Source organism: Lithobates pipiens, unplaced genomic scaffold (genome assembly GCF_037356315.1).
Source record: "Lithobates pipiens isolate NorthernLeopardFrog02 unplaced genomic scaffold, aLitPip1_a1.2 Scaffold_16, whole genome shotgun sequence".
In the NCBI taxonomy this organism is placed as follows: Eukaryota; Metazoa; Chordata; class Amphibia; order Anura; family Ranidae; genus Lithobates; species Lithobates pipiens.
This window is the reverse complement of record NW_027507748.1, coordinates 532,810,034-532,825,270: the sequence shown is the minus strand read 5'-3', so window position 1 is coordinate 532,825,270 and position 15,237 is coordinate 532,810,034. Positions and strand designations below refer to the sequence as shown.

General features: G+C 47.1%; 1 protein-coding gene across 3 annotated transcripts in view; it reads left to right on the top strand.

Annotated features, from left to right (window-relative positions):
- Positions 1–1,366: 1,366 nt before the first annotated feature.
- Positions 1,367–15,237, top strand: part of TSC22D1 (TSC22 domain family member 1) — a 150,832-nt gene continuing 136,961 nt past the window's right edge. The window contains exon 1 of one of the 3 annotated variants that reach the window (XM_077483213.1): positions 1,367–4,683. In XM_077483213.1, coding sequence (XP_077339339.1) covers positions 1,943–4,683 — 2,741 coding nt within the window. In that variant the 5' untranslated portion in view covers positions 1,367–1,942. The remainder of the gene's footprint in view (positions 4,684–15,237) is intronic. The other 2 variants (XM_077483211.1, XM_077483212.1) reach the window with 2 other exon arrangements.

The following is a 15,237-nucleotide window of genomic DNA, read 5'->3' as shown; positions in this document are numbered from 1 at the left end:
AGTGGCTCCCATTGACACCCCTTTGTAGAGAAGGGCTCTCAGTGACACCCCCCGTGAAGAGAAGGGCTCACAGTGAAAACCCAGTGAAGAGAGGGGCTCCCTGCAAAGAGAGGGGCTCCCAGTGACACCCCTACAAAGAGAGGGGGTCCCTGCAAAGAGAGGGGCTCCCAGTGACACCCCTACGAAGAGAGGGGCTCCCTGCAAAGAGAGGGGCTCCCAGTGACACCCCTACGAAGAGAGGGGCTCCCAGTGAAGAGAGGGGCTCCCAGTGACACCCCGGTGAAGAGAGGGGCTCCCGGTGAAGAGAGGGGCTCCCGGTGAAGAGAGGGGCTCCCAGTGACACCCCTGCGAAGAGAGGGGCTCCCAGTGACACCCCTGCGAAGAGAGGGGCTCCCAGTGAAGAGAGGGGCTCCCAGTGACACCCCTGCGAAGAGAGGGGGCTCCCAGTGACACCCCTGCGAAGAGAGGGGGCTCCCAGTGACACCCCTGCAAAGAGAGGGGCTCCCAGTGACACCCCTACGAAGAGAGGGGCTCCCAGTGAAGAGAGGGGCTCCCAGTGACACCCCGGTGAAGAGAGGGGCTCCCGGTGAAGAGAGGGGCTCCCAGTGACACCCCTGCGAAGAGAGGGGCTCCCAGTGACACCCCTGCGAAGAGAGGGGCTCCCAGTGACACCCCTGCGAAGAGAGGGGCTCCCAGTGAAGAGAGGGGCTCCCAGTGAAGAGAGGGGCTCCCAGTGAAGAGAGGGGCTCCCAGTGAAGAGAGGGGCTCCCAGTGAAGAGAGGGGCTCCCAGTGACACCCCTGCGAAGAGAGGGGGCTCCCAGTGACACCCCTGCGAAGAGAGGGGGCTCCCAGTGACACCCCTGCGAAGAGAGGGGGCTCCCAGTGACACCCCTGCGAAGAGAGGGGCTCCCAGTGAGGAGAAGGGCTCCCAGTGACTCATAGTGGAAGCAGATACGATGCCATGTCATGCTGTTGAGGTGAGGAGGAACCCTCTGGTGAGGGATCTCAGTGGCACTCCTGGAGGTGAACTAACAGCAACATCATCACGGCTCCATGACTGGTCAGCAAACACCCTTCCACGTGTCCCCCGCCCCGCACAATGGACGAGTCCTCCTCACTGAGCGCTCCTCTCTACAAGCAGGACACGTCCGCCTCAGCTCTGCACTGACGTCACCCTTCGGAGGATCCGAGCGTCGTCGAAAACCCTCGCCCACCGCTCGGCAATCTCCGTAAAGCTTCGGGCGAGCCCGCTGCGTCATGCTCGGCTCTTCTCCTCCCTCTGCAGGTCGGCCGTTGTTCTACAGTTTCGCCACAGCCGAGACGCTCCGCGCATGTCCGTCCGCCATTTTGCCCATCCGCCCACCTACCAGAACGCTGTCTCCTCCCCTCGGTGAGCAGCTTCCCCGGCTCCTGGCCGCCGTCCTCCAATGCCGTGCTAGATTAGAAGGGGGAGGGAGGCACAGGCGCCGTGTAACAGGGAGCCGGAGCCCAGAGACACAGGCAGAGAAAAGAAAGGCAGAGTCACGGGGGAGCCATACACAGAAACAGAGACGGGTACTCCGTGAGCCACCGGCCGCCTACCGGAACACCGACACCGCTTCTTCCTTCTCCCCGTGTGCCACTCCTCCCCCGGTATGAGGATGGGGCCGCCGCTGCCGGGTCCCGGGCAGGAGGAGTGTTGATGACTGTCAGTGATGGCCGCGTCCACCGGCTGCAGCAGCATCGTCCCAGCAGCCGCCAGCCCCGCTCTAATCCCCGGCCTCCCCCCGAGGATCGTGCCTGTCATTAGAGGGAGTCCCGGGTGTGATCAGTGACACTGCGTCTGTCCCCCACCGATCATCGTCCGATCTCAGCGGGAGAGAGCGATAGCCGGTCCCCCACCCCCCACTGACATCGTGCACGTTAGTAGGAGTGAAGGTGGGTGGGCTATAGAGGAGGAGAATGCACCAGCCCGATCCATCTGCTGATCTCTCCGCCAGGAAGATGGCGCACCCGGCAGATGTGCCCAGGAGGGGCAGCGGTGCCAGCCCCTCTCCATTGACTTTGACAGGTGGGCCTGGACTAGGTGGTGGCCATCTGCTGTCCTCCGAGGACTATCAGCAGCCTCCTATGTTGGTGCAACCTCCCCTCCCAGCCTCCTCCTCTTCCCCTGGACCTCAGCAGCAGCATCCTCCCCAGACCCTCAACCTCATGCCCCAGCCTGGGGCCCAGATGAAGAAGAAGAGCGGCTTCCAGATCACCAGCGTGACCCCGGCTCAGATCTCTGCCAACATGAGCTCCAACAACAGCATCGCCGAGGACACGGAAAGCTACGATGACTTGGATGAGTCCCACACCGAGGACCTGTCCTCCTCCGAGATCCTGGACGTGTCGTTATCCAGAGCCACAGACCTTGGCGGTCCCGAGAGAAGCTCCTCCGAGGAGACGCTGAATAATTTTCAAGAAGCTGAGACTCCGGGTGCTGTGTCTCCAAACCAACCACATCTTCATCAACCTCTACCATCCCACGTTCAGCAAAATATCATGATTAATGGAAATGTACACCACCCCCATCATCTTCATCATCACCATCATGGACTTCCTACAGCAACACACCATGGCTTGCCCAGTGCACCTTTATCTGGGACCACTCAAAATGCAGCACCTATCAAACTGGCTGCCCAAGGGAGTACCGACAGTGCAATGACCATAGGACCGGCTTCTTCTGCAAATTCTGGTCCCAATGTGGGGACTGTCCCGCCTATGACACGTAAGGCTAGTGGTCCTGTAAGTACTGGTGTCAATCCTGTCCAGGGGAGTAGTACTTCTCACAACATGAATATTCAAAATATAAGTGGTACAGGCCCAATGCCTACCAATGTAAGCTCAACCAATGTTACAAGTTCTAGCAATGTTAGTGCTGTGTCTGGACTCAATTCAAATGTAAGTCTGTCTGGAAATGGTAATGTCGCCTCCTCTAATCTCCCTAACAATGTTTCCAATGCAGCTGTTGGGTCAGCACCCGGATCGGCTTCAGGGCAGCAGCAGGCAGCACCTTCAGCTGTAACATCTAGATTTAGGGTTGTGAAATTGGACTCTAGTACCGAACCCTTCAAAAAGGGCAGATGGACTTGTATGGAGTTCTATGACAAAGAGAATACAGCAGCTGCTTCAGAGGGAGCTGTCGTCAACAAAGCGGTAGAGAGTGTTAAACAAAACCCACTTGAAGTGACGTCTGAACGAGAGAGCACCAGTGGGAGCTCAGTCAGTAGCAATATCAGCACTCTGAGTCATTACACAGAAAGTGTCGGGAGTGGAGAGATGGGGGCCCCTGCAATGCAAGGATTTCCAACCTTGGCTCCTCAGCAAATGGACTTCAGCAATCCTCTAACCCAGAATGTTCCTGCCTCCAATATACCACAGAGTGTTTCACAGCCTCAACTTGCACAACTGCATATTCACTCACACGATGTGACTTACTCTCCTCAGAAACAAGTTGGACAGGCTACCACCACTTCTATGAATCCAGCTGTTGGTATCCAGGCCACCGCTGTAGGCATTCAGCCTGCTACTGTTAACATTCTTGGTGTAGCATCCTCTTTAGGACATCAACAGGCAGCAGTTCCTGCTATGATCCCACAACAGTTGCCATATCCTCAACAGACACAGCCCATTCAAACTCTGCCAACTGTTCCTCAACAACAGTTGCAATATGCACATCAACAAACTGCTCCTACTCAGCTGACCACTGGGCATGTCATGCCAGCAAATCAAAGTTCTGTTCCAGGGAATTTGCCAGAATACCTACAGCATCCACAAATGCTTCAAACAGCAGTTGGCCCTGTACAATCCAACTCAGCAGCAGTTGGTAGTACGGCCACAGTGCCTGTTGTCCAAGCACAAGTTTTACAGGGGCAAATGCAGTCTTCACCAGCACAGCCTCCACCAACTTGTGTAGCTCCAACTCAGCCTGTGGTACATGCCCAAACTACCTTGTCTGCAACAGGTAGTCAAGTTGTAGGTGTGGCCCAGCAAGGAAGTCTACCAGTGCATCAAGCATCAGCCGGTCAGGCTACACCACCTGTTATGCAGCAGAATGTTCCAACACCTTCACAGCAGGTACTGCCACCTGCACAGGGCATCCAAGTGGCTGCTTCTGCTCATCCACAGCCAGTAATGATTGCCCCTCAGAATCCTCTACTCCCTTCAAAGCCTCCAACACAGCTACTGGAGCCTGCATTACAGGGAATGGCCACTCAACAGGTACCCGCTGTTAGCCCTATACCGGCAGCCACCAATGTTTCTGCTGTTCCACAACTGAATACAAGTATTCCTCCTGGTATATCTCCTGCAACAACTACTTTAGGTCCTCCACCAACTGTTGCTCAACTTTCAACTGCACAAAATGGGAATTTAGTTCAAAGTGGAAGCCAGGCTCCACTAATAGCAACTTTGCCCATTTCTCAAAATGTGGCACTCCAAATGGCGGCTGGCACTGGTCAGTTCTCGGTGACATCGCTTGTACAGTCAGTGGCAAGTCAGATTGAAGATGCTCGTCGGTTGGAGCAATCAATGGTCGGCTTACCACATGCTGGTGAAGGAGCCACATTGGATAGTAGTGGTAACCTCCAAGGGCCTGGATCCTTACTTCCTTTGAAGTCTCTACCACTAACAACACCTCTAGTTGACGGGGAAGATGACAGGTAAGAACAGATTACTGGTGCCACCATTTGCTGTAAATGATCTTTTATTTGTTTATTTTGCAGGCTTATCATAGACAAGGTTTTGGAGGCCCTCAACACAAAAATCCTTGTTTGCTGACTGTATAATTTAGGGTCTATTGTCCTTGTAATATAACGGCATCCTGTATTATTCACTTGGTGGAATCAGAATGTCATGATTTCCCTTTGTGTTGTATGTATTTTCCTGTGCTCCCACCCAGGCTCGGCATTAAAAATACATTCCCAGCTCATCAGTTTTAAAGCTGCCTTTCTAATAGTAGCTAGAACGTTTCATAATCAGCTAGGCTGGCTTTGTGTAGTCACTGATTATATACATACGGTGATACATTTCACAGCTATTTTTTACCATGTAGTGTCTGTGGGTTTGTTCATTATCCATATAATATATGAATAGAGCTATTCCCTTTTATAGTTCAGTGATGTCATGATCACAGGTCACTTTCTCATAAACCATTAAAACAAGGCGACCTGTATGTAAATGCTGACATACCTACCTTTTTTTTATTTACTTGCAGGGGTGAAAAGTTCAGTTCACTTTAAAAGCTATATCTAGTCAAGAGGACCTGAAATGCATATAGTACACATGTTAACAAGGTCTTTTATTTTATTTTTTATGTAGGCATATATAGTGTTTTTGGCAAACCGTGCATAAAGTTGTCATGTAACTAGTATTCTAGTGTTTTGTGAACACCTGAGGCACACTCTGCAGGGCTGCTATTTCCAATCCTGCCCCCTGTAAGCACTTTACTATCCTTTGCGCAGAGAGGAAGTTGCACAGCATGCAATTGTGTGACCTGAGGAAATGGATCGAGAGTAGCGTGCGAGGAGCTTCTTAGAACCTAGCTGCATTGGATTATGTGAAACATGGGTTGGCAGGATTTTCAGGCATGGATATTTTAATACAGTTACGTTGGCCGAGCTTGGACCAATAGGCATATGCCATACCTGGTTGATACCCATGGAAGCTGGCAATCCCCAAAACAAAAACAGATCTCAAGTTGCTTTTGGGTCCTATGCTGATCATCTGCCCTGTTCATTGAGAATGCAGGAGGTCAGCTGCTTGCCACGGGTGCCATTTATAGAATGCTTTGCATGTTTTGAATGCAAAGTGTTTTCTGATTGGACAAGGTGGAGAGGTGGGACAGTGATGTCACATTGATGCTGTGTTCAGAATTCAGCAGGGTAGCTGCTCCAGTGCAGGATCCAGAATCAAGTAATGTTCATTGAAGTAGTGGTGTCTACTTAAGTGATTTCCAGCTTCCAGGGGCATCAGTCAGGTATGATTTATACTGAACATGGTTACATTCATCCAAAATGGGCCAATGTAAGTGTGTATAATCAAGCCATACCTGTAATTCCTCTTTAAGGTAAACGCTGTGGACTTTTGACTTTAGCACGATTGCGGTGTTTCTTGGATGTCAAGCTCACATATTCAACGTTGGTGGCTTTTTTCCTAAAGTGATTATGTACCTTTACAAATATACCAACCTGTGAAGAAAATAGCTACATACACTATATTATCAAACGTATTGGGGCACATGAACTTTAATGGCATCCCAGTTTTAGCCTATAGGGTTCAATGTTGAGCTGGCCTACCCTTTGCAGCTATAACGGCTTCAACTCTTCTGGGAAGGCTGTCCACAAGGTTTAGGAATGTCTATGGGAATGTTTGACCATTCTTCCAGAAGCGCATTTGTGAGGTCAGGTAATGATTTTGGACAAGAAGGCCTGGCTCACAGTCTGCCCTCTAATTCATCCCAAAGGTGTTCCATTTGAGTTGAGGTCAGGACTTGTTGCAACCCAGTCAAGTTCCTCCACCGCAAACTCAATAGACCTCAGAACTGACCTTAACCCGATAGAACACATTTGGGATGAATTAGAGTGGAGACTGCAAGCCAGGCCTGCTCGTCCAACATCGTTGCTTGACCTCACAAATGTGCTTGTAGAAGAATGGTCACAAAAACCCATAGATGCACTCCTAAACCTTGTGGACAGCCTTCCCAGAAGAGATGAAGCTGTTATAGCTGCAAAGGGTGGGCCAACTCAATACTGAACCCTACGGACTGGGATGCCATTAAAGTTCATGTGCGTATAAAGGCAAGCGTCCCAATTCTTTTGGTAATATAGTGTACATGCTTGCTGGCCAGTTTAGTTAAAGTGCTTCTAAAGTCTCAATTTTTTTTTATTTTTTTCCCCTATAAAAATAAACCTATTCTACTTACCTGCTCTGTGCAGTGAATTTGCACAGAGCAGCCCAGAGCCTCCTCTTGGGTCCCTTTTCGGTGCTCCTGGCCCCTCCCTCCTGTTGAGGGTCTCCATAGCAAGCAGCTTGCTATGGGGGCACCCAAGCTGAGTCGCAATCCTTTTCAGACACAGAGTTGTGGCTCGGCCCTGCCCCCTCTTCCTACTGATTTGGCTAACTTTGGCAGCAGTGGAAGCCAATGGCGCCGCAGAGGGGAGCGTCTCAGACGGGCCGAGACACTCGTGGACATTGCTGGACAGAGATGAGGCTCAGATAAGTATTAGGGGGACTGTTGCACACAGAAGGCTTTTTATCTTGATGCATAGATAAAATGATATGCATTAAGATGAGAAAAAAATCTTCACTTTGTATCTTTCCACTCTGATCAAATTCCTCTGTTTCCCGGTGTATGGAGGGCACTTTCTTTGCTGGCCACTGTGGTTTCTCCCTCTGACCCACTGCTGAGTCCTGATTGACTAGGGCTCAGCAGAATGAACTACAGTGGCCAGTGGTAGAATCTGCTATTCAGCCAGCATGAAGAGTCTGATTGGACAGGTCTGTATAAAGTTACTTTCTTTACAGGTTAGGGCTTTTGTAAGTTTGTTGACTCCCTGACAGTCACCTGCTGGCATAGTGTCTCTATTATGGCTCTGTGGTATCCTATGGGGGTATGATACCGTTGTTTCCAATGAAAACCCAACAGAAATGTTAACACAACCCAACTATGGTATGGTCCTATGCCTTCTGCTGTCTGTGTACTTGATGATTTCCTATTGCCATTAGTGGAGTATAGCATAACTATGGCAAGCATAAGGACCCTTTCACACGATAAGCCCGCTCGGATCTGCCTGTTATTTTTCAGGCAGATCTGAGCGGGGCACCCATTGACTCATGGACAGGTGGATGTCAGTGGAGATGTCCGCTGACACCCGCCTACCACCCAATCTGCTGAAGACAGACTTATGGTGATGCATTCAGCCACCCGTCGATCGGATGAGATCTGATGAAAACGGACATGCTGTCCGTTTTCGTCCAATCTCCCTATAGGAATCAGTGGGGCTCTGACAGGCCCCTCCCCGCTCAGTGAGCAGAGACGGACCTGTCATCCGCCGGCTCAGCAGAGACCAACGGATCGATCTCCCGCTGAGCAGATCCGCCCCGTTTGGAAGGGGCCTAAGAAGTGGTAGACATGTGAGGCACTGGATGTGCATATTAAAGGTAAGTAAGGTTTTACACATGGATTACCATACTCATTTTTATTTTTTATTTTTTTAACCTTCATCCAAAACAAAAAGCATAGTGTTTAGTGCAGACTGTCTAATTGTTGGGGTCCCACAGGACTTTGATCCCTTTTTTGCTATGCTCCCAGTGTTATGCAGACGCAAGTTTTTAAAGACTTTCTGTGAACAGTACAAGTACGGTCAAACTTCTGTCTAGTTGGCCCTTTTTATGCTCTGTTGAATTGTTAGAGGTCCTGTCACCAGACTGTTAAAGTGAATTGCCAAAACCTCTTTTGGTAATTATGAATTTTAAGTAGGGAAGAGTTCAAAGCTCCACTTCTTCCTTCCTCCTCCTCCTCCCTTTTATTTTTTTTATTTTCTCTGTATACTGTTGGGGAGATTTTCTTTCACTTCCTGTCTTGAAGAGGTAAAACATTGAAAGATTTCCACTTGGCTCTTGTTCTTGGAACAACTCTAAAGCTGGGTTTACACTTATGTGATTGCAGACAACGCATGTGATTTTCATCACATGCGATGTCTGCAATGTGAATTCAGCCATACAAATTTGCACCAAAATCGTGCAGGACTCCTTTATTTGGTCTGCACTGGAATTGGAGCTCATGAGTGTTCAGACCCATGCGACCTGATTCCACGGTGTGCACTGCATTTTGCGGACCTCCATCAAAAGTTTATAGGTGAGGCTTACCTATAGGTACTGTAAATATTTCCTAAACGTGTGCCGTTTAGGAGAAATTTACTGTATAGGTCATTGGCGCATGCACTCTGAAGGAACAGCAGCCTGTGCCGTTTCTTCAGAGCTCTGTGCTGTGACTGGTGGCTCTGGCCAATCGCAGCCCCGGAAGGAAGATGAACGAAGATGGATGTGGCCTACAGCGGGGACAACGCGGGCCTTCGTTTGTAGGTACGTTTTTACATAATGTGCTAGTATGCATACTAGCACTTTATGCCTTTACTTTACAGGGGAGTTTACTTCCTCTTTAACTTTGTATTGCCATCCGAAGCGGTTTGCGATGCAGGAACACGCACAGGAATCGCTGTGGTTTCCGCATTGCACCAGTGTGAACCTAGCCCAAAACTTTGTATTTCCCTTCATAGGCTCTCTCTGTGGTAATGGTCACCAATACAAATTGAGGGTTTAGTCTATCAATGGGGACAGCTAAAAAAAATACATGAGTGTGCCTTAAATTTCCCGACTCAGTCTAAAGCTAGAGCCACACTTTAATCTCAACAACAATCTTCCCACAAAACGTATGGCCATTTATCCTTTTATTCACGTTGCCTGTAAAAGGCTCCCTTGTGTAGGCATTCAAAATCCCTAAAACTGCTCCTGGGCACTGCCATCTTGGATGTGATGTTGGCAGAATCACAGTTGTCATTTAAGTAACACTTTACAGTATTCCTTTTATCTCCGCTTCCAGAAGCTTTGGCATGCATTGTGTTAAGGCAGCCCATTCACGTAAGTCGGCTTCTTACCATACAACACATAGTAGTGTGTTGTAGTGCAGTGCATGTTTGTTTGCAAAGTGTGTGTTGGGATGCAATTAAGAATGAATGGAACCGCAATGCACAAACGTTTCAAATTTAAAATGTTAGAATCCTTGTGGGCGTCCCCTCCCCCTTAAATTGTAGAAGTATAGCAGCTGGAAAAACCTGCTTGGATTTTTGTTGACATTTTCTGTGGTCTGTACTTGAACATGGCAAATCATGGAGAATGTATTGTCTAACATAAAACTTTGCAGGCTTTGTCACAGCAGCTGCAGGGGGTAGGGCTGGGATCCCCAAATGTTTTTGCAAATTAAATGTTGCTAAACCTCTAGGTCCAGGCAAACTGTAAGCTTGATTCGGTAGTCGTTATAGGTTAAAACTCCTGCCAGTTATTTATTGCTGTGTCCTTCCTTGCAGATTCTTTCACTTCCCATCCGGTGAAACTTTCAGCAGGACAAGAAAGTAAGGGATAATTTCTCTTGCAAAGTAAAAATCTGACAGTGGTAAAGACCTGACCGAGGTTCTAACATCCCAATCTAACATGGAATTAAAGAATTCAATCAATCCTCTTTTTTCGAGTTTGGAGTGCCCAATTGGGGCATCATGAAAGTAATACTAAAGCCTTTCCTTATTTTTAACAAAACAAAAAAAACAAACATGTTCCACTTGCCTGCTCTGTGCAGTGGTTTATTAGCCCAGGATCTTGCTCTTCTTTGGTCCCTCCCTCCTGCCAAGTGCCCCCACAGCAAGCAGCATGCTACGGGTGCACCTGAGCTGAGCCGCAGCTTTCAGTGTCCAGGCATAGAGCCGCGCCCCGGCCCGGCACCCTCTCTCTCCTCATTGGCTCACTGACTTTGACAGCAGTGGGAGCCAATGGCGCTTTGCTGCTTTCTCGGCCAATGAGGGAGATTCCCGGACAGCTGAGTCCTCTCGTGCAACATCGCTGGATCGAGAGGGGGCTTGAGGTAAGCAGGGTGGATTTGATTTAAATCCTGATTTAAATCGCTAGTAAAAGGGCTTGATTTAAATCGACTCAATTTTAATCAAATTTTTTAACCACTTCAACACACGGAAGATTTTACCCACTTCCTGACCAGAGCACTTTTTACAGTTTGCGCTGTTTGTCCCTTTTCCCCACAAATAGAGCTTTCCTTTGGTGTTATTTGATCACCTCTGTGGTTTTTATTTTTTGCGCTATAAACAAAAAAAGCGACTCAGTAGGAACACACGATCTGTCTCCCCTCCTCTGACAGGACAGTGGGCGCCCTCTGGTGGCTTTTAAAGAGGAAGTGAACCCTGATGAGTTTACTTCCTCTTTCATTTCCTGCAAAGGGTAAAGCATAATGGGCTAATATGCATCACATTGTAGTCCCATTATGTGTCACTTATATGACACAGGAGCCAGCGAAGTCACCGCTGTCCCCTGTAGTTCGGCGCATCCATCTTCTCGGTGGGTCTCGCGGCTCCGCCGCTGTCATTCGGCGGACCCGTGATGACGTCACTCCCACGCATGCGCACGGTAGCCGCCACTCGCGGCATATAGCCGTTGACCGCGGCTCACTCAGTGTGCCTGTGCGCCGCTGTCTACGGCTCATGCGCCGTAGACAGCGGTGCCTATCTTTCGGCAAATATCTCCTAAACCGTGTAGGTTTAGGAGATGTTTCTTGGACCTACAGGTAAGCCTTAATCTAGGCTTACCTGTAGGTCAAAGTTGGTTGTAAGGGTTTACAACCACTTTAAAGGGAAACCCTCTGTATACAGGATTTCGCCCAGGAGAGCCATTGTGCTGCAGTATATCTGCGTGAACCGGTTAAAGAGCAACTGTCATCTCTGTCCCGCAGCGGCTCCTCTTCTGACCCGCTGTTGATGAACCTACAGTCCCATTCATTTTAATGGGACGACTGGTGATGCGGCAGTGACACAACAAGGTGAAGGATGTGGCGGCAGCAGGTGAGTGGATGCTGGCTAACGGGCGCTGCCACGATGGATCTGAAATGACAGATGCTCTTTAAATGTAAGGACTTGTTCTTGCTGATGGTTAGAATCTTTAATATTTACAAACAAAATAAAGGTTTCCTATTTAGAATAAGCTGTCAAGTTAGTAAAACGGCAATAGCAGAATCGATTCAATCATACAGTTTGTAGTGTACAGACAGAGATTTGCAAAACAATAGGATAAAGGAATATTCCTGAACTTTTTGTTTTTATCTCATGGTTACTGTGAAATTGTGTGAATGCATCAATGCTGTGACTGTTATCTCAGCTTGCAGAGCTTGAATTCATTGAATGAGTTTACCAAAAATGTAAATATTGCAGAATATACAGCCTCATGCTACATAACTAAGCTCCATTTTATGTTGACTAAATGATTGTCCCTTTGAATAGAAAACTACCTTTTTAGATAGATTTTTACTCCAAAAGCATTTTATTTAAAATAAATTTTAAAATTTTAAAATCTTTTTTTATTTTTTACAAAAGTTCTTGTACAACAGAATACAGCTTCGGAAGTCATGTATTTTTTTTATTTTATTGTAATGTATTCTTTCCTTTCTAAGCATGCATGGTCTTGGTCTTCCGTAATTTTTTTTTTTTTTTTCTCTCTCTCTGACGAATACTCTGCTGAAAATAGTTTGACCTGGAATCGTACAAGAAACATTTTTGTGTTTGTCCCTTTGGATAATTTTGCATGAACTCGTGATTGGCTCTCGAAAGCTATGTACCAACGATACACAGGCTAAGTGAAATGCACTACTTTTTAGAAGATGCACAGGGGCGCCAGTAATTGGTAATGACACCTCCATCCATCAGCAAAACGCCCACATGTGACATTGCATGATGCCACAGCATCATGTGGTTAGAAGAAAAAAAAACATAAAAAATCCCAGGACTTTTTTCCCCTTGTTTCTGTGGTTAGGGCAGGCTGCCCTACTTGCAGAACGCAGTCCTTGATTTGAATGGAGCCTTAGAGCGACTTCCTTTTCCATTTGACATTTCATCAGACAGAAAGTAAGGGGGAACAACGCTAGAACAGTTACACAGACAAAAGTAAAAATGATTTCCTTTAGAAGAGAAGGGAAAGGCTAGAACACCCAGTCAGATTTTTCTTTGGCTGTGTCCTGGTTGCAGATTTGTCCTCACTTCCTGTCTGGGGAAACCATTCTTTGGTGGGACAGGAAGCGACATACATTTTTCTAATAAAGCTCTAAATGGCATTAAACACACGGGAATTCTTCACTCTGTTAAAATCTGGCTTGGCATACATGAGCTGGTTGTTTTGGCTTTGTATTTTTTTTTTTTATGCAATGTAAATTTTTTTATTTTTTTTTTATAGATTATGCTTTTCATTTTGTGCTTTTTTTTATCATTTCATGAACCGGTATATATTTTCATAGCTTAAGGGAGAAGTAAAGCCAAAGCTCATTTTGGCTTTACTTCTCCTGTGGATCACAGGAGTGCATTTCATTCTGCACTCCTGTGAATTCTGCTCTCTGCTGATGTCAGAGTCTGTCCAGGCACGGGCGTCATCACGACTATAGTCTGGATCCGCCCAGATCCCTGGACCGACACCACCCCCCCCCCCTAAGTTAGCCTCTCGACGAGCCGCTGAGAGCCTGAGCTGACCGCTCCCGCCTCCTCCCTCCACAGCCCAGCGCTCCAGTGAGTGTGGCAGAGCTGAGAGTCGCTGACTGACAGTAAGCAGCTTACTGAGATGCGAGAAGCAAGCGATCGGCGGCAAGCGATCGCTTGGCTCTGTGTTCGAGGCGCCGGGAGGAAGATGCAGCATTGGAGCGATGCTGTATCCCCCTAGGTAAGTATGATTCTTAAGTAACCATACTTTTAACAAATATCACATACACATTGAGTGCCATGCTATTTTAGAGCTTGATCTGTATCTATATCATAGTTCCAGTCAGCAGGGAAAGTGTAAAAGTTTGTTGGCAGTCAATGGTGAAGTGATCTTTGAAATGTGAAAGATGACCATGCACTCTGATTCATCTGGCCTATTTCTCCATTTTAGACTTTGGGCCCATAAAAGCAAGGTGATGGCCAGGCTTAATGAACCTAACACAGATGAGGTTTTGGTTTGACAGTAATTGCTCAGATCTGTTATTTTTTACTTAGCGAATACCTGTTGTGGCTGGCCTTGCACATGGGGTACATGAAGGCGGCATGGCCATGGTCCTAGGTTTTGATTTTTGAGTTGCCTAAACCTTTATAATATGCAACTTATTGTTGCATAAGTACATGCTGTATAAGACTGAATCCTGCTAGATTCATACAAATCTGTGTTTTTACATACTTGAGCCAATGCTTGACAAATTAACATAGAATTCATGAGAAAAAAAACTAAAGTTAGGTGCCTGCTGTAAGTTTTAAGGAGCATTGGGTACCTGGCTTCTGAGACTGGTCCAGCCGTCTTAACTTAATGGGGCAGCATAATTGTTGTATTGCAGTGGTATTATAGCTGTACACGGCCAGGGTCACTTTTATTGTAAGGCCTAGTCATGTTGTGTGTGTTCTTCTTCTTCTTTTTTTTTTTTTTTTTTTTTTTTTTTGTGAATTTGGTCACTTGTGGATTACGTCGTTCTAGTTTATTTATTTTGCCATATTTGCCTTTAAGGTTTGTGTGGGCAAAAAACATATTCAGTACAGGTTTACAATGCATGCACCTTTCCCCATTTGCTGTCTGTCTATAAAAATGCTGCAAATACTAAATATTACCTGTTAATCTTGCCACAAATCCAAGGAGCTCATAAATTCAGCCGAGAGATGACAATGATGCACTGTAATTTATCAGCCCTGTTGTTTACCTATGTGAACTACAGAACACCTCTGCCCATGTTATAAAGAGGGAAGTGGTAGCATTTCTATTGTCCAAACACTTAGTATACTAGGGTGACAATTCTATGTCTCCATTCGGTTCAGATAATGCACCCCCCGTACTAGTTTCTCCCACTGATCACTACAAGATCCAGTAGTGACATAGCAGGGGAAGGGTGATCCACGGTTTGGGGAGGGAGGAGAGACCATTTCTATTACACTCAGATGTGTCAGCAGCAGCTTTCATAGATCTGCTAAAAAGCGAAGACTGAAATCTTTGCCCATCAGACAGACAAGTTTGGGACAACCTTGTGTTCCAGGGTTCCCCTTTGTCATTGGTTCATCCTCATGACAGCGTCATTTTCAGAATTTGCTGTGCTTATTGAAAAAAGCAGTTTAAGGTCTTTATAAAGTCAGCTGTGGGGCACATAGATAATGTTCTATGGTTGTATTTGTCCAAGGTTACCTGGAGGATTTGTCTGTACAAAGGTACTTGAGGGAACAATGGATGTGTGTAGGTCTTACCGTTCACTGAAGAAGAAATGTTCTGCTTAAACAATTACAACCGAAAGGGCACTAAATATCAGTGTCGTTTTGTGTAGTCTCTTTAAATAAACCGTTTCCTGGCAACTGAGACGGTAGGCTGAATCGCCTGTGCTTAGGTTTGTGTACACCTGTGAAATTGTTAGCTTGGAAGAGAACCCAATATCTGTGCTGAAGCCTTTT